Source organism: Petromyzon marinus, unplaced genomic scaffold, assembly GCF_048934315.1.
Source record: "Petromyzon marinus isolate PM22_M1 ecotype Great Lakes invasive population unplaced genomic scaffold, UKy_Petmar_22M1.pri1.0 PM_Scaffold_171, whole genome shotgun sequence".
NCBI lineage: Eukaryota > Metazoa > Chordata > Hyperoartia > Petromyzontiformes > Petromyzontidae > Petromyzon > Petromyzon marinus.
In genome coordinates this window covers 4,561-28,194 of record NW_027423137.1, presented here as the reverse complement: position 1 = coordinate 28,194, position 23,634 = coordinate 4,561, and the positions used below count along the sequence as shown (strand labels likewise).

Here is a 23,634-nt window from a genome sequence, read left to right as displayed (position 1 = left end):
GGGTAACCTCATCTCATGTTGATATACGGAGTGTACCAAAATGAATACTACACCAAAAAAAAGTTGAATATCTGTATTGTCTTGATTTAAAGCTTTCGTGACTGCAGGGATTCATATTCTTGGTTCTTTCGGTAAAGTCACGTAGAAGGTTTTCACACCTGATGATGATTGCTTGTGTCACAGTCAAAATGTCGTGAGAATTTATTGTTTTATATTTTTATTATTTAATTGTTTCCCTACTACATGAATTTACCGAAAGAACCAAGAATATCTGTATTGTTATTCGAGATGCTGATATGAATTTAATATGAATTCTGCAAGTAATAGACATTTACGTTTTAGTTTATTTAATGTTATGGTATTGATTAGATATGCTCGAATTATTAATAAACTTGTATATGTTGCCCATCGTTCAGAAAAAAATAAACATTTTAAAACACAGCTGTAGGCATGCATGATGACTCAGCATTCACAATACCATGTTTTAGTTCTTCCAGGTCAGTTGGTTTGCGAGCCTAAGACTTTACTTAAAAAATTGAAATACAAATTTAATGGTTTTAAGTCAAAAATAGGGTTTCTCTTTCAACAAAAAAAGCCTACGTGTTAAACTAAAGAAATGGGTTTGTCAATCTAGATGATGTAAAGGTGCATCGTAGCTCTCAGTGGCTTCCTAATATCAGAAGAAAACATTTTCCCAGATGGCCGCAGAAGCAGCGTGTTTGAAAATGCCACGAAATGAAGAGTTGACCGCTTTTGTTCGACGGCTGAGCCAATAACCGCCGCTGCTGCTGCTGCGAGGATGACAGGAGTTCGCGTGATGGTGGTATACAGCTCCTTGACGAGATCACCAAAAGTATTGTGTGGTTCATTCGTGGCAGGCACTTTGTGTGTGTGTGTGTCATGAACACGACCTTTTAACACTGTATTCGTTCAGCCAATGCAGCAGCAGTAGCAGAAGGTGCTATTGACGATTTCCACACTACTGGTGCCCTCTGTTCTCCACGTACCTGGATAGCCCGCACGTGATTCGTTTCCTGCAAAGCCGCCTGCACCTCTTTGGTGACAGCCACCATCTCAGCGACCATCTTCTCTCGGGGCGCCATCTGGCCATGGATTAGGCCCAATAGTTTACTCTGCTCTGCATGCGCCAACTGCTTGAGTGTGGCCCTTTCTTCCTCGAGGGACTTGATTGCAGTGTTAAAAGCGTCGTCTATGGATTTGTCAAAAGCTGCCGACGTTCCCTGAAATGGGACGAGTATAAAATTTTCCGCGTGAAAAGATTACAGTTTTAGCTACAAGTACCACCGCTGCATGGATGAGCATGACCCACGTGAGTTGCGAGCTGTCATTCGTCCAAAGTTCGCCACGTGGATGAGAGTGTGGGTTGGCGGAGGCGAAGGGGCATTGGACATTCTGTGGCGTGCGAGAAAGAACAATTGACGGAGCTGCTGCTCAATTCGCCAAAAGTTAGCTGGTAGGAGCATCAGCAACACGCCACACCAGCATGACGGCAGCTTGCAAAAACCCAACCAATAGATGTCTATTGCAATTTATATTAATATATTAACCCCCCCTCTTCTCTTCTGATTAGTTCACAATTGACATCACATTTATTTCTCATATATTTAAGACCGAAACAGGAGGATTTCTCCACAATTCTGGCTGTCACCTGATATGGCTGGTTGTTTATAATTACTGGCGAAACATCAGTATATGAATTGCAAATGTTGTGGGGGGTTTTACTCTCCAACAAATATCAAATTCATATTCTTAGTTTTTTCGATAAAGTCACGTTGAAGAGAAACAACAAAATAACAAAATATATATAAAACAATAAAAAATTCTCACGACGTTTCGACCATAACTCAAACGGTCATCATCAGGTGTGTTGGTTTGCATAAATTTATTTTTAAACGGCACATTTATTTATTTATAAAAAACGTTGGCGTCACGCGCAGCGATTTGGCAGTTTGTCCAGGACTAGTCCATCTAGTCCATAAAAAACGTTGGCGTCACGCGCAGCGATTTGGCAGTTTGTCCAGGACTAGATGGACTAGTCCTGGACAAACTGCCAAATCGCTGTTTAAAAATAAATATTTTAAAAAAATAAATTCATGCAAACCAACACACCTGATGATGACCGTTTGAGTTATGGTCGAAACGTCGTGAGAATTTTTTATTGTTTTATATATATTTTGTTATTTTGTTGTTTCTCTTCAATGTGACTTTACCGAAAAAACTAAGAATATGAATTACTGCAGTCACGAAAGCTTTAAATCAAAAATATCAAATTGGCACGTTTTATTGGCATGACAAACCACCATACTAATTGGCTATGTCGGGTGGTGGCCGGTTTGATATCGGCATTAAGTGGAATCGGTATTAATGTGTTGAATCAAAGGGCAGCACGAAAATGAGCATGTGAGGTATTGATCTAAACAAAGGAATTCGTGGAGGAAGGACAGAATTACGTAAGAATAGGCTTTACTGTTTCTGATAAGAATACGAGGTGTTAAGATGTTCAAACATATTTTTTGATAGCTCAACCAAATAGCTTATTATCATCAGGTGGAAATTTAAAGCAGCAGTCAAATAATCTAAATGCCCGACATTGATTCTAAATGTGTACGGAAAAAAGAGGGGACCTGGAGACAAATCCACACAACCATGAGAAGAGCGAGAGAGAGAACCAAACTCAAAAGATACAGCAGCAGGCATCGTCAGGGTCGGGATCGAACCCACAACCTCCTGCATACGAGGCATGGGAGATAACATCTCCTAGCCACGAGGGCACCCAAAAACCGAAATGGACAGCGACTATCACTACAAGGCCTAATCAAGTCTGCATTAACCACACACCATGCTTGTGGTAAAATATGCAAAAAAACTGCTTTGATTATAAAGTAGGCATTCTCCTTGGAACTGATTGACCTGCAACCAGAATCAAGATTTTTCAAGATGACCATCAGATGTATCAAGGTGATCATCCTGATATTGGTGCACGACAATCAGTGATACTGGTAAAAAAAAGGGGTCCTGGTGTTATACCAAAGTATAACGCCAAAAGGCGAACACAGCACGATGACAATGCAAATATCAAAGTATCAATAGCTCGGGTTGGCCAATATAACTGCCTTTTTTCTGTTTCAAAGCTAGTGGGTATGTTACTATCAAAGCACGTTTGTTTTTACGTTTTACCACAAGTGTGATGTTGTGGTTGGTGCAGACTTGATCATGCTTTGTCGTGATAATTCACGATGTAACACGATTTTTGTTCCTGGGTAGTGTTATTTTCTAATTGCTTATGCCTCAAAAGTATATAAAATGGCTATTATTCCCCACAAACTTTGCTTACTTACAACCCAGGAACAAAAAAACGAATTTTGTTACACAGTGAATTATATAATTGGTGTCTATTTGCTGTTTGAACATCGTAAACACCTACTCTATAATTATTATTATTATTGCCAGGAAGGGTAATAAAATCGATTATTTGTATCATCAATCATCTTCATTTCATGGGAATTTGTGTTATTGTGTTATTGGGTCTCACCTCTACATTGGCTTCCGTGTTCTTCAGTATATTCAATCTTGCTGCAACTTTCCCATTATGTGTCATAAGTTGTTGGAGTGACCGCGATAGGGATTCCTGTTTTAAGAAGAAGAAAACAAACCAAACAAAAAAGCCTATAGCAAAACGATTAAAATCATACACGATATTTACCCATTAAATGAAAAGGGTTGTTGTTGTTGTTCAGAAAAAATGTAAGGAACCAGAAAGAAAGGAAAACCAAACACAGAAAATTATGGCTTGAAGAAAGCGTCATCAGGGGATTGGTGCCAGAAAGATGTAGCCACTAACTTGAGCCATATTTGCACTTCAAGACAGAGGAGAAAGTGGAAACAACAAGTGAAGAAAAGTGCAGTGGGCACCTACTCCGGCCTATCTTGCCTCATGGATCGTGATAATGATATACTACACTACTATTCATGACACGAATATACGCTACACTATACACTACGCTATACACTACACCAGTGGTTCTAAACCTGGGGTGCACGCACCCCCTGGGGGTGCGAGATGCCCTTTCTGGGGGTGTGAGACATGCCAGATGTTTTTAAAGCTAAATCGTTGAACACAAATTAAGCACAGGTACGCAAGTCCCACTACTTTATTTCTTCAAACCTATGTATTTATTAACATTATTACAATAAAAAAAATGTTGTATCTGTCTTTGTGTCTATAGCCGTGTTCCCACTGCCTTCTGGAGAAGTCTGGGAAGACAAAAGCTAGGGGAGCACACCCTGAGATTAAAGCAACGTGCTGGTGGCGCGCGAAAGGCGGTCCTCCGATAGACTGGAGCTCCGGCAGCCTCCTGCAACTGTGGAAGAGGGCCAGTCATCCTGGGTTCTCCCTTTGCACTGGATTCCACCCTATTGCAGTGAAGAAGTGCTGTTGGGACTTACGCACCCTCAACTGCACTCTAAATATACTCTTTGCGCAGGTATCCACTTTTGCCTCTGTGAATCGAGCATCTGGAAAACTGGACAAAAGTCTGGCGGCGTTGAGTGGTGTGGCGACGGGAGTAGGTACGAACATATCCAAAGCTCCTAGTCAGACCCCTGCACGCCAGCGGCACAGGGCATGCGGCGGCTTTTGGTTAGGCCAGCCAACACAGCCTTGCCTGCCGGAGGAGCTCACCACTGGGACATTGTCCAAAATTTTCAAAGATTTGTGAGCTCCTTACACAATCCAACCTTGTTAAACCCAGGATAGATCATAGGCAGGCCAGCTTAAATGTTTCCAACTGGCAAAGATGTTTCATTAGGGGGGTCCACGTTTTGCAAGCATAGAGAAGGGAGGGCATGACAGTGGCAGAGAAGACCCAAAGCTTCGTGTGGAGCAACAGACCATGTAGCTTCCACAGTGATACGCAGCCGATGAAAAGTTAATGCCGCTTGACTGATCTGGAGTAAGACCTCTGCTGTCAAACCAGAGCCGGACATGAGCACACTGTTCAGGTATGGGAAACACTCCACTATCTCCACAACTGCCCCATCACCAATTGAGAGTTGTGGGGGTGGAGTATCTGATGGTACAAAATACCTAGGCAGGTGCTTAGTTTAGGTGGGACTGATGGTAAGGCCCCACCTCTTAGTTGCACGCTCCAGGTTCAGCAGCAGTGCCTCCAACTCCTCCTCTCAGTGAGCAGCAATCACCAGATCATCGGCATACGTAACATGGTTGACCAATAGGGAGCCATCCCTTGACCGCATCCAGGCATTGATCAGCCTCCCATTATATCTGTACCAAATGAAAATTCCTCCAGTACAGCTACTGAAAACTTCACGAACTACATAGTCGAAATAGATGTTAAGTAATGTGGGAGCCAGAGGACATCCCTGTCGCACCCCAAGGTGAAAAGGGAATGGCTCCGACTCCCGGCCACATAGTTTAACCCGGGGCTCGCTCACCATCATTAAGGTCCTTAATGATTGTGAGCAGAGACTAAGGGATTCCTGAAAGCACGAAGAACAGCCCAGAGCCATAACCTTTTAATGATATCATAGGCCTTGAAACCACATTGGGGCTCCGCAAGTCTCTCCTCAGCGTGACTTGCAAGGCGATGTTGAATAATCCTTGCCAGAACCTTTCCCACCACAGAGGAGTGAGATGCCCCTGTAGTTGTTACAGTCTGTGCGGTCCTCCTTCTTAAAGAGAGGGACCACCAGGGCATCCTTCCAATCCTGTGGAACCTGTCCAGTGATCCCGTTTGTTATTATGATGTCATGTAGGGCAGTCTATGCCCAAACGCAACCCTCCCTCAGCATTTTCCTTGGGAGATCATCTCTGCCTGGTGCGTTTCCCGGTCTCAGACTCTGGATTGCCTTCTGTTCTTCTTTAACAGATGGCACCTCAGCCAGCCACTCACAGGGGGTGACTACGTCTTCCAATATTCAAGACACTGCAGCCTCAGCAGGGTCATCCCCACTTTGCCCCATTATGTTTTCCAGGCTGAGGGATTTCCTCTCCCCAAAGACCTCACAGAAATGTTCAGCAAATCTGAAAACCTGTTCCTGGGGGCCGGAGATTTGATCACCGTTCTTTCCCCTAATGATGGTGATAGTTGTGGCACTGCAAATGACGTTTTTGATGGCGTTAGAGTGATTTGTGGTCGCGAGCAACTGAGGCAGACTCCATCTCCTCAGCAACCCGCGACCACCACCCGTCCTTGCAGCTCCTCACGGCTCTCCGAACCTCCGAGTGAAAGCTGCGGTAAGCCTCCTCATTCTCTGATGTGGGATGCTATAGATGGTGAGAGTGGGCCTGGTGCTTTTTATCAGCCAGCCTGAATACCTTCTCTGTGCACAAGAGTCTCTGGGAGGTTTGGATCATGTATCTAAAGCAGCCATTGCAGCTGCATGAGCCACAGTCCTAAATCTCACCCATTTCCTCTCAGCATCATGAGGAGTCCAGGACGAGGTCAACCTCAGCTGCAAGCAATGATGAAATTCTCGCTTGCAACTTTCATCAGCTAGCTCAGATCAGGTCATTGTGTGTTTGAATGGGGTCCTGGGTACCCACCCAAAAGCAGAGTGGAAGAATTGCAGGGGCATCTTACAGATGATAAGTCGATGGTCAGTGGGCAGATCAGCTTCACAGTGGGTCCTGGTACCAAGGATATGGGTCTGCATCCACTGTTCTGTCACTATATAGTCCAGCAGATGTTCTTGCTTTGACCTGGTGTGCATCCATGATGTTGGGTGGATGTGCCGATGCCGGAGAAGCGTCTTGGTAATTACAAGATCATGGGCTGCACAAAAGCCAGCAGCCTCCTACCGATGTTATTGAGCTGATCCGGCCCATGCCTTCCCATCACTTCAGACCAGGTGCCAGCATCATGACCAACTCGGGCATTAAAGTCACCCAACAGGATGACTATCCTGAGGGGCCACTTGTGACTGGAGGTCATAAACGGCATCTGACTCATCGGCCTTGCCTGCATCCCTCCACTGATGTTCATCTTCGGTGGGGGCATAAGTAACCACGACCACCACTCCTCGCCTCTGGTTTATAGGAAGGGGAGCCCAAAGTAGCCTGTGGCTTACAGCTTCCCACACCTCACCGCCACGCTCCCACACCTCCTTCATTATTTTATTCAGAAGAAGAGCCACTGCCTGTTGTTTGGCAGTCTCCTGCCCCGAGTAGAGGACTGTCTACCCCTCATGGTAGGCAGGACCCAGAGCCGGTCCACCGGACCTCCTGAATACCAGAGATACAGGTGGTACTGGTCGAGCTCCCGACAGAGGAATGACAGCCTCTCCTCCGCAGTGAGCATTCGAACATTCCACGTGGCCACCCGTAGTGGCTTTTTGCTCTTTCTGGAGTAACCCCGAGGGTAAGGATTCAATCTCCTGGCTCCGCCAAATGTCGTTTGGCCAGGAGACATCATAGATGACTATCCCCCCGGGGCCTCCGGCACAAGCTTAGCTGTATATTTTTTTCGTGGATTAGTGATAATTGAAGGTGGAGGGGTTACCAGCCCCTCGCACCTGTCTAGAGCACACTTTGGATGCTGTGGTGGCTACAAATGCGATGAGGGGAATGGCCAATGTAAATTCGCCCTCCCTACATGGCACTGCTCACCATAGCTTTACCGTCCGGCACCAACATCACCACCACTACCACCATCACCATCGCTACCACCACCATCACCACAACCACCATCATCACCACAACCACCACCATCACCACGCGGTCGCCGCGCTCAGAGCACCTCACCTTTGCCTGCCGACCAACCTCCTCTGCTGACATTAGCTTGTGGCCCCGGTGCGCACCGCTCGTGACGCAGTCAGTGCACACAAACGCACCGTGCTCCCGGCAGAACATGGCGAGTGCCTTGCCATGCTGAGCACAGAGGTCCAGATTCAGGAGCCTCACTCGTGCCAAGCTCGGGTTGAGCTCCTTCAGCGGCCGTTCCCCTTCCGTGCTGAGACTTGAGAACCTATGGGTACAAACCGTCTTCACTGAGCGACCATGAATAGTGGCCGGATCTCCTGTAGCTCACTTGTCCACATTGGGGCACCACGGTGGCAAGATGTTAACTACCTTGGCTGGTGCACAGGAGGTCGTGGGTTCGATCCCGACCCCGATATCTGCTATACATTTAGAGTGTGGGTGTTCATTCTCCCTGTGATCTTATGGATGTTTCCCTTGTTGTCAAGTTGTTTCCTCTGCATTTATAATAAACACTGGGGTACCGCGGTGCTGAGATGTTAAGTACCTCGCCTGGTATGCAGGAGGTCGTGTTCGATCCCATACCCTGACAATGGCTGCTTCTGTATATTTGGAGTCTGCCTCCCTCTCCCATGGTGATTTCATGGATTTTTCTCCCGGTCCTCCATTTTTCCCACTCCACGTTTAGAATCATGCGCTTAGAGTATTTGACTTGAGTTATGAATTTCCACGTGATAATAAGCCAATTGGTTGAGCATTCATTTGTTATAGACAGGTCACTTCTGAAAAAGAGCTATATAACTCAGTGGGCCTTATCTGGTAAAATGTAAAAGAGTTTAGTTTAGTATTGTACTGTCACGAAACATGAGTAGGGACTCGCAAGACAAAAGACAGTTTCACGTTTCAAGTATATTTTGTTTAACCAGATGACAATTCCAGAGACCGGGACCTTTATTGAGTTTAGTTTGTTGTCCTTCCCCCGTCACCTCCAATTAGCATGGTTGGCTATGTACGGTATGAAAGAGGTTCAACATACATACATGGTATGTTGTAAATGTTGTGGAATTACTGTCCAACACACCGGTGTTCTGAACTAGTAACGAATTGGCATGTTTTGTTTACGTGACAAACCTTACTAATTGGCTGTTTTGGGTGGTGGCAGGTTTACTGACACATTTATATTTACGTGATCTAACCCAAAAAAACCTCGGTTATGGTATACAGCATGTTGTGGGTTGTGTACTCGCTCTGTTTCTGCACAGCAGCGTCTTAAGATGCGGTTGCAGCATGCCTGCTCTGTAAATCCACAACATGTTATACAATCACGAACAATGTCACAAGACTACCTCTGTAGCTTGATGCCTTTTGTAATTATTTATCATTATGATCCATGGGCTGATAGCCCCCATAGTAGGTGGCCACTGCAAATTGTCATTAGTTTCCACTTTTCTCTGTCTTGTAGTGCCAATATGATTCAAGTAGTACCATATCTTTCTAGCACCAATCTCTTATAACGTCGTCAAGCCATTCTCTGTTTTGGTCCTTCACTCTTTCCAGTTCCTTTCATTTTTTCTCAAACAACAACACCACACTTAAAACATTCTGTTGTGTCCAAATAGTGCCAGTTTCCTTCCCATCAATGCCTGCATCATTAGGTTGTCTCTCTTCTTTGGTGCAACCGTTTTCTTACTTTTACCTTGATCACTCTTTATTATTACTCTTCGTATTTATAAGGCGCAGCAGACCCAAAAATAGGGCTTCAGAGTGCCATACAGAGAGAGAGAGAAAATAACTATTTCGAATTAACATATCATAGGAAATAATGTTGTTTAATTTTAACTCTTATTCTGAAATGCTGTCAGTTTTAATGTAAGGTGAGTAACACGAACAAACAGACTCATAGAGATACATCGAGATTCAGAGCCACAGAGATACATACTCATAGAGATACGTAGCGATACGTATAGATTCGTAGAGATCACGATATTTCGATACTCATAAACATACACAGAAACTCACAGGGATACATAGAAATGTTTAGAGATACATAGAGACTCATAGAGTAAATACATAAATATGTTGTTAAACCCGTCACCACCGGACACAGCCAATTAGTAAGGTTTCTCAATTAAAAATATCATGCCAATTTGTTACTAATACAGCACACCGGTGTGTTGGAGAGCAAAACCACAACATTGACAATCTGAGTACTCAACTTGTAAATGCTGTGTCCTGTACTAGTAACGAATTGGCATGTTCTGTCTACGTGACAAACCTTACTAAATTGGCTGTGTCAGGTGGTGGCGTGTTTAACGACACATTTATATATTTGTGATCTAACCCAAAAAACATGTATTATGGAGGATATTGGGCGCGAAAGCCTACGTGTTAAACAGACTCATAGAGATGAGATACATATAGACTCATAGACATATAGACTCATTAGGGACACATAGGAGATTTATAGAGATACAGAGACTAAGAGATACATAGAGACTAAATGTGATATATAGGTGGAGAAGATGGCAATCTTTCCATGGTCTGCACTGTTACGTGCTTGTCACAAACTAATGTTATCATCCCAGCGATTGAATGCCAAAATGGCCCTCCTGATCAGGATTACAACACCAAAGATACTTTTCATGGCCAAACTTACCGCAGAATAGGGCCGTCACTACGTGTTTGCCATCTAAACGTAGAGGCACCTATCAAGGCCCAAGTGCGACTTGCTGGGACGTTTCCTCATAATCCAGATGGTTCGACACGCTCCTGCTCCAATAATTTCCTGTACAGCCGACGACGAGAGCCAGCTACCACCATCCTAAGCAGGGACTACCAACGTCACGTGAAATTCCATTTCAAGGACCTCACCACAATGAACGCAGAAAACAACATACTGACAGCCATCATCATCGTCAAAATCAATTATGTATCTGTGATAAATGTATATAAACCTCCAAGAACCACATGGAGCCCAAACATGCTGCCTGCTGTGACCAATCCCGCGGTTTTTGCCGATGAATAGGTCATCGACTGGGCAGCAACTAGTTACCTGTTCATTCTGTTTGACGCTAAAGATGAAGGCACCATCCATTCCGCACGATGGAGGAAGAATTCAAACCTTTACCTGTGCTTTGTGTCGTGTTCAAGTTCGGGTGAACTGCCGTGTGCTTCCAGAATGGTTCTGGACAATTCCCGAACAGTTAGCACAGGCCAGGCTCGGTGCATATCAGGGTCAAAATTCTGATGATCACGTCCATCCCTGTGCCATGATGCAACTTAAGAAAGTGCAACTGGGAACCTTTTATTGAAGCCATCGTGTGCACTGTCTATCAGAATCCACCAAAGTCAGAAAACTATGAACGTTTCACCAAGATTGTCCTCAAGCAGCCCGCTCACAAATTCCATGGAGTTACTGGGCAGAATACACTCCATGCTGGAAAGGAAAAAGCGAGTTCCTGCTCCAGAAAAACAGAGTCAGGAAGCCCAGAGTGTGGAAAAGCTCTCCTGGACTTCCTAAATGAATCCAGGAGCCAAAGGTGGACAGAAGCGATGCAGTCATTAGATTTTACGCACTCAAGCCATAAAGCCTGGTGCCTCCTGAGATACCAAGGAGCGGCACCACCACCAAGAAACAAGACCGCCAATGTACCCATCAATGCCATCGCCACACAGATGCTATTGAATGGAAAGATCTCTACAGATCGGCAAACAAGATAGCGAGTGAAATGAAAACTCCACCAATTAATAGCGGAATGTGCACCGACAACAGCCTTGTTATCCCCCTTCAATGAAGAAGAGGTCATTGATGCCATAAAAGCCACCAGATCAGGAAAGGCCACAGGATTAAATGGGATTTATCCCGAGTTCCTTAAACACCTTGGCCAAAAAGGATGCCACTGGCTGGCCAGATTGTTTTCAGACATTATTTCCTTAGGCAAATTCCCCAAAAATGGCGACAAATGAAGGTCATTGCCATTCTGGAAATCAACCACAAACCCAAATAAGTTCTGCCCCATATCCCTGCTTTTTACAGTGTACAGAATTCTATAGAGGATGCTACTGACCTGTATGTGACCGATCTTCGAGGAAACTATACCAACTGAACAGGCTGGCTTCAGCCCTGGCCACAGCATTTGCTATCAAGTGTTGTAACTCACCACACACATTAAAGCTGGCTACAAGTGCAAAAACATCACAGGGGCCGCTTTCATCGACCAATCACTGGCCTATGACACAGTATGGTGGGAAGACCTCATGCTAAAGCTGTCTAAGGTCATCAGATCCCAGCAAACCCTCAGACTTCTATCATCGCTACTGTCCAACCGGCCATACCGTGTCCACCTAGAGAACACTGTCAGCAGAGCCCACTTCCTCAGTAACGGGCTCCCACAAGGATCAGTGCTTGCTGTGGCACTTTTAACATATAGATATAAGTGACCTCCCTGTCACCGTCGGCCGGAAATTTGGCTACGCCGATGACCTAGCACTTGCCGTCCAAAGAACGACTCAAAATTGAGGTGCAAAATGACCTGTGCGAAGACCTCAAGAAACTTGAAACGTACTTCAAGTACTGGAGGCTCCGCCCAAACCCAAGGAAAACTGTTGTAACGTTATTCCACCTGAACAATGCAAGCGCCGACCAGAAACTGGCCGTCACTTTCTGTGGCGAAGAGGTCCAGCACGACAAGTACATCAAATACCTCCGTGTAACTCTTGCCAGCAGCCTCACCTTGCACAAAACCTGCAGAATACTGCTGTAAAAACAAAATTGCGAGTTAATCTCGTTCATAAACTGGCCGGAACAACATGGGGAGCAAATTGCAACAACCCTCCGGACGGCCCCCACAGCACTATTCTTCTCTGCGGCAGGATATTGTGCCTGAGCCTGGAACAAAAGCGTGCACACAAAGGTGGTGGACACAAAGGTAAATGCATCCATGAGGATCATCTCAGGGATGCTAAAGAGCACACCGTTGCAGTGGCTTTCGGTCCTCGCAAATATCGATCCTACGCAGCTCTGTCGCGATGCTGCATCTATGACGGAGTACTGCAAGGCCATCGTAAATCCAAACCTCCCAATAAACAAAGACATCTCCATGACCCCACCACACAGGCTCAAATCCAGAAAACTTTTCTGGCAATATGCAAGGAACATACATGATGATGACAAGACCACCAAAGCACGATGAGAGGAAACCTGGACAAACACCAAAATCTTGCAGAAACCCATCATCAGCGACCCTGAAATCCTCCAAACAGGATCTCATCTACCGAAGAAGATCTGGTCCTCCTTGAATCAGATCCGGACACTCCGTGGAAGATGTGGACACTTGTGACTGTGGTCCAAGATCTCAGATCGTGCAACATATCAGATCATTCAATGGCGATCTGAAACAAATACATGCGGCTACTCCTGGAGAAGTCGAATCAATATCAAATCTAGAAATCAATTTGTTATCTGTTGCTGTCCCCAAAAATGCCATACAAAAGAATAAGAAAGGGATACATAGACTCATAGAGCTATATTGCGACTCATAGAGATACATATAGACACATGGGAGACTCACAGAGTTACATAGAGACACATAGAGATAGACAGAGACTTTGTGAAAAGTGGGCTAATTTTTCCCAATCCGAGCCAGCTGGCTCAACAAATGTAATTCACTAAACCAATGGACTAACCGACCAACTAACCAACTAACTATATTTTCCCGGGAACAGAACCTGTCCACGATGCTGGCCAGCTTGAAGTTTTTCTCGAGCTGCTTCCGCATCTCCTCCTTGGAGCCAAAGGGCAAGACCCTGCGGCACTCGGGGCAGGCGCAGGCACCGTCGCGCCACACGCTCACGATGCACTCTCTGCAGAAGGTGTGTGGGCAGCCCAGCAGCACGGGGTCGACGTAGAGGTGCAGGCAGATGGAGCAAGTCAGCTCCTCCTCCAGGCCCCGGTCCCGGCCACCTGCTGCTGCCGCCGCTGCCATGCTGAGTGGAGCCGATCCGGTCTGCTGTCCCTCTGCTCCCGCAAATCCTAACGAGGTGGGACAGGTGGTCGAAATAGACATCAACAACAACAAAATCATAAAGTTTGGAGACAATTTTGAGTAGGTGTATCTCTGCGTTGTGTTCTGTCCTCCGGAAAAGTGGGGCGACTTGACAACAGCTGAGCACGAGGGTGTTTGCGGAATGGCTGAACTTTAGATCAAACTTGTTCTTCCGAAGGGCAATTGCGTATCTGCAATAGCGACATCCAAAACGTGTCGAGCATCGCGCTCAATAATCGTGCTCTGTGCAAGACGCACCTGGTCAGACTCGTCTACCCTGTATCTGCTTCTTTATTTATTTCATTTCCCGTTTAAAAATTATTTCAACTAAACTATATTTTTTCGTTATTTCAACAGGTAAGGCTCACCGAGCTATGTAGTTATTTTTTAGAAGCAACCAGGCCACAAATTATAGCTCAAAGAAGTAGCTTATCATCACATCCAAATTTACAGTGATCAAAATGCCTAGGGATTCATAGAGACGCACAGATATGCAATGAGAACCATACAGGTTTATATGCATGTTTATTAAACTTATTTCACACCGTAAATAACCAACCATGCTACATGGAGGTGCGGGGAAATCTGCACTGGTGCCTGCTTGAGGGCGAGATTAGCAAGTAAAACAAAGACTGATTAATTGATCGATGTCACCGTGGAACAGGGCCAGGTTATGAAAATGCTGGGGCCCTAAGCTACGTCGAGCTTAAGAGGCCCCATCATATCGGAATTAAAATACAGTAAACAGATACCCATAGAGACACCAGAGAGATGCATAGAAATACAGAGATACATATAGACTAATCTATGTTAATTTTACCAGGTAAGGTCCACTGAGCTGTGTAGATCTTTTTCAGAAGCGACCTGGTCACCACAAATTATAGCTCAACGAAGTGGCTCATTATCATCACCATTATGTGGAGATTTAAAGCTGCAGCCAAATACTCTAAACGTATCACGTTGATTCTGAAGGGGAGGGAACAACCGGAGAACCCGGAGAAAAATCCACGCAGTGACAACCACGGGGAGAGACAAAAATTACAAATAAACAGCAGCAGGCATCGTCAGGGTCGGGATGGAACCCACGACCTCCTGTACCCCGGGCGAGGTAGCTAACATCTACGTAGCTACCGTGAAGTGGAGATACGCAGAGCCCCAAGCATGGGCGATTTATGACAATGCTGGGGCCCTAAGATATTTCTATTTTTCAACGGGCTATGTAAAAAAAAGTAGAACGTGTGTACGATTGTAAGTTTTGTTCATGCTTAAGAGGGCCCCCGTCGTTAATGAATGCCAGGCTGACTTAGCTGTAGCTCACTTAGCCGAGGCCGAAATCTGACCCTGCCACAGAACGAAGAAGCCGTCAAAGCCACCACCCCCCTCAAGGCCACGTAATTGTTGGCCAGGTTATGATTCCTTGGGGTTTACTGGTTAACGCGACCAATCGGGTTGGCGCCGCTGTTATAGACAATATGAGGATCTGTATTTATCAACTGAAGGAGTAATCCGGATGGAGCTATGAAGCTCTTTGTTTCAGATGTCCAGTAAAGAGTTATGGATCAGAGAATTAAATCGACAACACTACAAAACTACAATACACACTGAATATATACTGTTAGTATACCACACTCAGTCAGTACACACACAGAGAGTAAACCACACAGTATACACCGAGTACACACACAGTACACAAACGCAGATTACACCATACAGTATACAGCAGGGGTCGGGAACCTATGGCTCGCGAGCCAGATGTGGCTCTTTTGATGATTGCATATGGCTCGCAGATAAAACAAAATATTCTCACTTGTTTTAATCCATCCATCGATTTTTCACTGCGCATGTCCTGTTCAGGGCTGCAGGAGCAATTGTCCATTATTTTAATTGGATGATACTGGCCTACGTTTGCCGTTGCTGGGTAAAACAGGTAAACGCCCCCTTTTGAATCAGTCTGAGACTGCGTCTGCTCGGTCATTAGCTCAAAGCTAACCCTTCGACGAAGAAGATGGCGAAAAGAAAAAAAGACGACGAGTATCGTACATTTCAGGACGAATGGACCGAAGAATTCGCCTTTGTGGAGAGAGCGGGTTCTGCGGTGTGTCTAATTTGCAATGACAAAATTACATCGTTGAAACGGTCGAATGTAAAGCGGCACTTCGACACGCGCCACGCTACCTTTGCATCAAAATACCCTGCGGGAGACAGCAGAAAGAAAGCGTGCCAAGAGCTGAGCAGGGTGCAAGCTAGCCAGCAGCAACTCCGCGTATGGACCCGGCAAGGTGACTATAATTCGGCTAGCTTTGCTGGTTCTTTAGCAATAGTGAGGAACGGAAAACCATTCACAGATGGCGAGTATGCTAAAACGTTCATGCTGAATGTAGCCAATGAACTTTTTGATGATCTTCCGAATAAAGACAAGATAATCAAACGGATACAAGACATGCCTCTGTCGGCAAGAACTGTTCATGATCGTACCATCGTGATGGCAAACAAAGTGGAGGAAACGCAAGTGAAGGACATAAATGCAGCGCCGTTCTTTTCTCTGGCTTTGGATGAGTCAACAGACGTGAGCCATTTGTCGCAGTTCAGCGTGATTGCAAGATATGCTGTTGGTGACACACTGCGCGAAGAAAGTCTTGCTGTTCTGCCATTAAAAGAGTCCACAAGAGGTGAGGATTTATTCAAGTCTTTCATGGAGTTTGCTCAAGAAAAAAGTCTACCTATGGATAAACTTCTCTCAGTGTGTACTGATGGTGCTCCGTGTATGGTGGGGAAAAACAAAGCATTTGTGGCGCTTCTCCGTGAACATGAAAATAGACCCATCCTAAGTTTCCATTGCATTATACACCAGGAGGCACTTTGTGCTCAGATGTGTGACAGGCAGTTTGGCGAAGTGATGTCGCTGGTCATTCGTGTGATCAACTTTATTGTTGCCCGAGCCTTAAATGATCGCCAGTTTAAAACACTGCTGGATGAAGTTGTAAATAACTATCCTGGTCTGCTTTTGCACAGCAATGTGCGTTGGTTGTCAAGAGGGAAGGTGCTTAGCCGTTTTGCGGCTTGCCTGAACGAAATCCGGACTTTCCTTGAAATGAAAGGCGTCGGGCATCCTGAGCTAGCCGACACCGAGTGGCTCCTCAAGTTTTACTATCTCGTAGATCTGACTGAACATCTGAACCAGCTCAACGTGAAAATGCAAGGCATTGGAAATACAGTGTTATCCCTTCAACAAGCTGTATTTGCTTTTGAAAACAAGCTGGAGCTTTTCATCACGGATCTTGAAACAGGTCGTTTACTACATTTTGAAAAACTGAGCCAATTTAAAGATGCATGCACAGCAAGTGAGCCCATTCAAAACCTTGATCTCCACCAGCTAGCTGGCTGCACATCCAGTCTCCTACAGTCCTTCAAAGCACGCTTTGGAGAATTTCGTGAGCACACTCGTCTTTTTAAGTTCATCACCCATCCAAACGAGTGTTCACTGAACACAGCCGACCTGAATTACATCCCTGGTGTCTCCGTCAGAGATTTTGAAGCAGAAGTGGCTGACCTGAAGGCCTCAGACATGTGGGTGAATAAGTTCAAGTCACTGAATGAAGATTTGGAAAGAATCACACGACAGAAAGCGGAGTTGGCGAGCAAGCACATGTGGACAGAAATGAAAAAACTCCAACCCGAAGACCAGCTGATTCTCAAAACTTGGAACGCGCTTCCTGTCACATACCACACACTGCAGCGTGTGAGTATTGCTGTATTGACCATGTTTGGATCTACGTATGCATGTGAGCAGTCATTCTCACATCTTAAAAACATCAAGTCCAACCTACGATCACGTTTAACGGATGAAAGCCTCAACGCCTGCATGAAGCTTAACCTCACCAAGTACCAACCCGACTACAAAGACATCAGCAAATCCATGCAGCACCAGAAGTCGCATTAATGGTGAGTGTTATAACAACATTATTAAAAAGAATAAATTCAGAGGCTTATTATACTGACATTTAGTTGAATTCACTTTTAAAATATATTATATGGCTCTCACTGAAATAAATTTCCAATTTTTTTGCTTTCATGGCTCTCTTAGTCAAAAAGGTTCCCGACCCCTGGTATACAGTGTACTTACAGTCAGTTCACACAATAATAAACCAGTCTACACAGTGTAAACACAGTCAATGCACACAGAGTACACCACACAGTATGCAGTGTGCACACATTAGTCCACACACACAATACACCACACAGTATACACAAAGTACACTCAGCCAGCACATACACAGAGTACACCACGCTGTATACACAGTGTACACATTGTCAGTACACACACAGTATATACAGTGTAAACACAGTATATATACACTCATACAGTCCACCATGTAACATAAATAGTGTACAGTCAGTACACACAGATTACACAACCCAGTATAGACAGTGTACACACAAACACAGCACACCACACAGTATAAACAGTGTACACACAAACACAGCACACCACCCAGTATAAACAGTGTACACACAAACACAGCACACCACACAGTATAAACAGTGTACACACAAACACAGCACACCACACAGTATAAACAGTGTACACATAGTATGCACACAATGCAGAGACAGACTACACCACACAGTATACACAGTGTACACACAGTACACACAGTGTACACACAGTCTACACAGACTACACCACACAGTATACCCAGTGTACACACTGTACACACAGACTACACCACACAGTACACACAGACTACACCACACAGTATACACTGTACACACAGACTACACCACACAGTATCTACAGTGTACACACAGTACACACAGACTACACCACACAGTATACACAGTGTACACACAGACTACACCATACAGTACACACAGACTACACCACACATTATACACAGTGTACACACAGACTACACCACACAGTACACACAGAGTACACCACACAGTGTACACACAGACTACACCACACAGTACACACAGTGTACACAGACTACACCACAGTATACAGTGTACACACAGACTACACCACACAGTACACACAGACTACACCACACAGTATACACAGTGTACACACAGTACACACAGACTACACCACACAGTACACACAGTGTACACAGACTACACCACAGTATACAGTGTACACACAGACTACACCACACAGTACACACAGACTACATCACACAGTATACACAGTGTACACACAGACTACACCACACAGTATACACAGTGTACACACAGTACACACACAGACTACACCACACAGTATACACAGTGTACACACAGTAAACACAGACTACACCACACAGTACACACAGACTACACCACACAGTATACAGTGTACACACAGTACATACAGACTACACCACACAGTATACATAGTGTACACAGTATACACAGTGTACACACAGACTACACAAGACTACACCACACAGTATACACAGTGTACACACAGACTACACCACACAGTACACACAGACTACACCACACAGTATACACAGTGTACACACAGTACACACAGACTACACCACACAGTATACACAGTGTACACAGTATACACAGTGTACACACAGACTACACCACACAGTACACACAGACTACACCACACAGTATACACAGTGTACACACAGTACACACAGACTACACCACACAGTATACACACAGTATACACAGACTACACAGAGTGTGTACGGTACACACAGAGTACAGTACACATACACACAGAGTACAGTACAGAGTACAGTACACGTACACAGAGTACAGTACACAGAGTACAGTACACATACAGAGTACAGTGCACATACACACAGAGTACAGTACATACACACAGAGTACAGTACATACACACAGAGTACAGTACACATATACACAGAGTACAGTACACCAACAGAGTACAGTACACCCACAGAGTACAGTACACCCACAGAGTACAGTACACCCACAGAGTACAGTAAACCCACAGAGTACAGTACACCCACAGAGTATTTAGGCTGTCAACTACAACACAACCGTGGGCCCGTGGGCCCGTGTCTGGGCATCTACACTATGATCATCATCGTCATGGAATCGTCGTCCCATGTCCGTGCACCGAAGAGGGAGAACGCCACCCACCTGAGTCCCCTGCTCGCTACGCGCGGTCTCTCAGAACGCTGCTCTGGGGAGTCAACTTCCTTAGAGGTGGCGGAATTATTTTACCTCAACACCTCCACTCCCACCTCTACACCCTACCCCACCTCCACTCCCACCTCTACACCCTACCCCACCTTCACTCCCACCTTTACACCCTACCCCACCTCCACTCCCACCTCTACACCCTACCCCACCTCCACTCCCACCTCTACACCCTACCCCACCTCCACTCCCACCTCTACACCCTACCCCACCTCCACTCCCACCTCTACACCCTACCCCACCTCCACTCCCACCTCTACACCCTACCCCACCTCCACTCCCACCTCTACACCCTACCCCACCTCCACTCCCACCTTTACACCCTACCCCACCTCCACTCCCACCTCTACACCCTACCCCACCTCCACTCCCACCTCTACACCCTACCCCACCTCCACTCCCACCTTTACACCCTACCCCACGTCCACTCCCACCTTTACACCCTACCCCACCTCCAGTCCCACCTCTACACCCTACCCCACCTCCAGTCCCACCTCTACACCCTACCCCACCTCCACTCCCACCTCTACACCCTACCCCACCTCCACTCCCACCTCTACACCTTACCCCACCTCCACTCCCACCTCTACACCCTACCCCACCTCCACTCCAACCTCTACACCCTACCCCACCTCCACTCCCCACCTCTACACCCTACCCCACCTCCACTCCCACCTCTACACCCTACCCCACGTCCACTCCCCACCTCTACACCCTACCCCATCTCCACTCCCACCTCTACACCCTACCCCACCTCCACTCCCACCTCTACACCCTACCCCACCTCCACTCCCCACCTTTACACCCTACCCCACCTCCACTCCCACCTGTACACCCTACCCCACCTCCTCTACCACCTCTACACCCTACCCCACCTTCACTCCCACCTCTACACCCTACCCTACCTTCACTCCCACCCTTACACCCTACCCCACCTCCACTCCCACCTCTACACCCTACCCCACATCCACTCCCACCTCTACACCCTACCCCACCTCCACTCCCACCTTTACACCCTACCCCACCTCCACTCCCACTTCTACACCCTACCCCACCTTCACTCCCACCTCTACACCCTACCACACCTCCACTCCCACCTCTACACCCTACCCCACCTCCACTCCCACCTCTACACCCTACCCCACCTCCACTCCCACCTCTACACTCTACCCCACCTCTACTCCCACCTCTACACCCTACCCCACCTCCACTCCCACCTCTACACCCTACCCCACCTCCACTCCCACCTTTACACCTTACCCCACCTCCACTCCCACCTCTACACCCTACCCCACCTCCAGTCCCACCTCTACACCCTACCACACCTCCACTCCCACCTTTACACCCTACCCCACCTTCACTCCCACCTCTACACCCTACCCCACCTCCACTCCCACCTCTACACCCTACCCCACCTCCACTCCCACCTCTACACCCTACCCCACCTCCTCTCCCACCTCGACACCCTACCCCACCTCCACTCCCACCTTTACACCATACCCCACCTCCACTCCCACCTCTACACCCTACCCCACCTCCACTCCCACCTCTACACCCTACCCCACCTCCACTCCCACCTCTACACCCTACCCCACCTCCACTCCCACCTCTACACCCTACCCCACCTCCACTCCCACCTCTACACCCTACCCCACCTCCACTCCCACCTTTACACCCTACCCCACGTCCACTCCCACCTTTACACCCTACCCCACCTCCAGTCCCACCTCTACACCCTACCCCACCTCCAGTCCCACCTCTACACCCTACCCCACTCCACTCCCACCTCTACACCCTACCACACCTCCACTCCCACCTCTACACCCTACCCCACCTCCACTCCCACCTCTACACCTTACCCCACCTCCACTCCCACCTCTACACCCTACCCCACCTCCAGTCCCACCTCTACACCCTACCCCACCTCCACTCCCACCTCTACACCCTACCCCACCTCCATTTCCCACCTCTACACCCTACCCCACGTCCACTCCCCACCTCTACACCCTACCCCATCTCCACTCCCAACTCTACACCTTACCCCACCTCCACTCCCACCTCTACACCCTACCCACCTCCACTCCCCACCTTTACACCCTACCCCACCTCCACTCCCACCTGTACACCCTACCCCACCTCCTCTACCACCTCTACACCCTACCCCACCTTCACTCCCACCTCTAAACCCTACCCTACCTTCACTCCCACCCTTACACCCTACCCCACCTCCACTCCCACCTCTACACCCTACCCCACCTCCACTCCCACCTCTACACCCTACCCCACCTCCACTCCCACCTTTACACCCTAGCCCCACCTCCACTCCCACCTCTACACCCTACCCCACCTTCACTCCCACCTCTACACCCTACCACACCTCCACTCCCACCTCTACACCCTACCCCACCTCCACTCCCACCTCTACACCCTACCCCACCTCCACTCCCACCTCTACACTCTACCCCACCTCTACTCCCACCTCTACACCCTACCCCACCTCCACTCCCACCTTTACACCCTACCCCACCTCCACTCCCACCTCTACACCCTACCCCACCTCCACTCCCACCTCTACACCCTACCCCACCTCCACTCCCACCTTTACACCCTACCCCATCTCCACTCCCACCTTTACACCCTACCCCACCTCCAGTCCCACCTTTTACACCCTACCCCACCTCCACTCCACCTCTACAACCCTACCCCACCTCCACTCCCACCTCTACACCCTACCCCACCTCCACTCCCACCGTTACACCCTACCCCACCTCCACTCCCACCTCTACACCCTACCCCACCTCCAGTCCCACCTCTACACCCTACCACACCTCCACTCCAACCTTTACACCCTACCCCACCTTCACTCCCACCTCTACACCCTACCCCACCTCCACTCCCACCTCTACACCCTACCCCACCTCCACTCCCACCTCTACACCCTACCCCACCTCCTCTCCCACCTCTACACCCTACCCCACCTCCACTCCCACCTTTACACCATACCCCACCTCCACTCCCACCTCTACACCCTACCCCACCTCCACTCCCACCTCTACACCCTACCCCACCTCCACTCCCACCTCTACACCCTACCCCACCTCCACTCCCACCTTTACACCCAACCCACCTCCACTCCCCACCTCTACACCCTACCCCACCTCCCACTCCCACCTTTACACCCTACCCCACCTCCACTCCCACCTCTACACCCTACCCCACCTTCACTCCCACCTCTACACCCTACCACACCTCCACTCCCACCTCTACACCCTACCCCACCTCCACTCCCACCTCTACACCCTACCCCACCTCCACTCCCACCTCTACACTCTACCCCACCTCTACTCCCACCTCTACACCCTACCCCACCTCCACTCCCACCTTTACACCCTACCCCACCTCCACTCCCACCTCTACACCCTACCCCACCTCCACTCCCACCTCTACACCCTACCCCACCTCCACTCCCACCTTTACACCCTACCCCATCTCCACTCCCACCTTTACACCCTACCCCACATCCAGTCCCACCTTTACACCCTACCCCACCTCCACCTCCACCTCTACACCCTACCCCACCTCCACTCCCACCTCTACACCCTACCCCACCTCCACTCCCACCTTTACACCCTACCCCACCTCCACTCCACATCATCACCACTACCCCACCTCCAGTCCCACCTC

The 23,634-nt window shown here is 47.7% G+C and overlaps 1 protein-coding gene across 2 annotated transcripts in view; it reads right to left on the bottom strand.

The window, feature by feature from the left end:
- Window positions 1-20,164, bottom strand: part of LOC116937421 (tripartite motif-containing protein 14-like) — a 28,039-nt gene extending 7,875 nt beyond the window's left edge. The window contains exons 1-5 of one of the 2 annotated variants that reach the window (XM_076063727.1): window positions 19,891-20,157; window positions 13,466-13,769; window positions 7,784-8,006; window positions 3,554-3,649; window positions 1,008-1,241 (exon numbers count right to left, since the gene is read on the bottom strand). In XM_076063727.1, coding sequence (XP_075919842.1) covers window positions 1,008-1,241; window positions 3,554-3,649; window positions 7,784-8,006; window positions 13,466-13,722 — 810 coding nt within the window. In that variant the 5' untranslated portion in view covers window positions 13,723-13,769; window positions 19,891-20,157. Of the gene's footprint in view, window positions 1-1,007; window positions 1,242-3,553; window positions 3,650-7,783; window positions 8,007-13,465; window positions 13,770-19,890 lie in introns of both variants that reach the window. The other variant, XM_076063728.1, reaches the window with a different exon arrangement.
- Window positions 20,165-23,634: the final 3,470 nt, after the last annotated feature.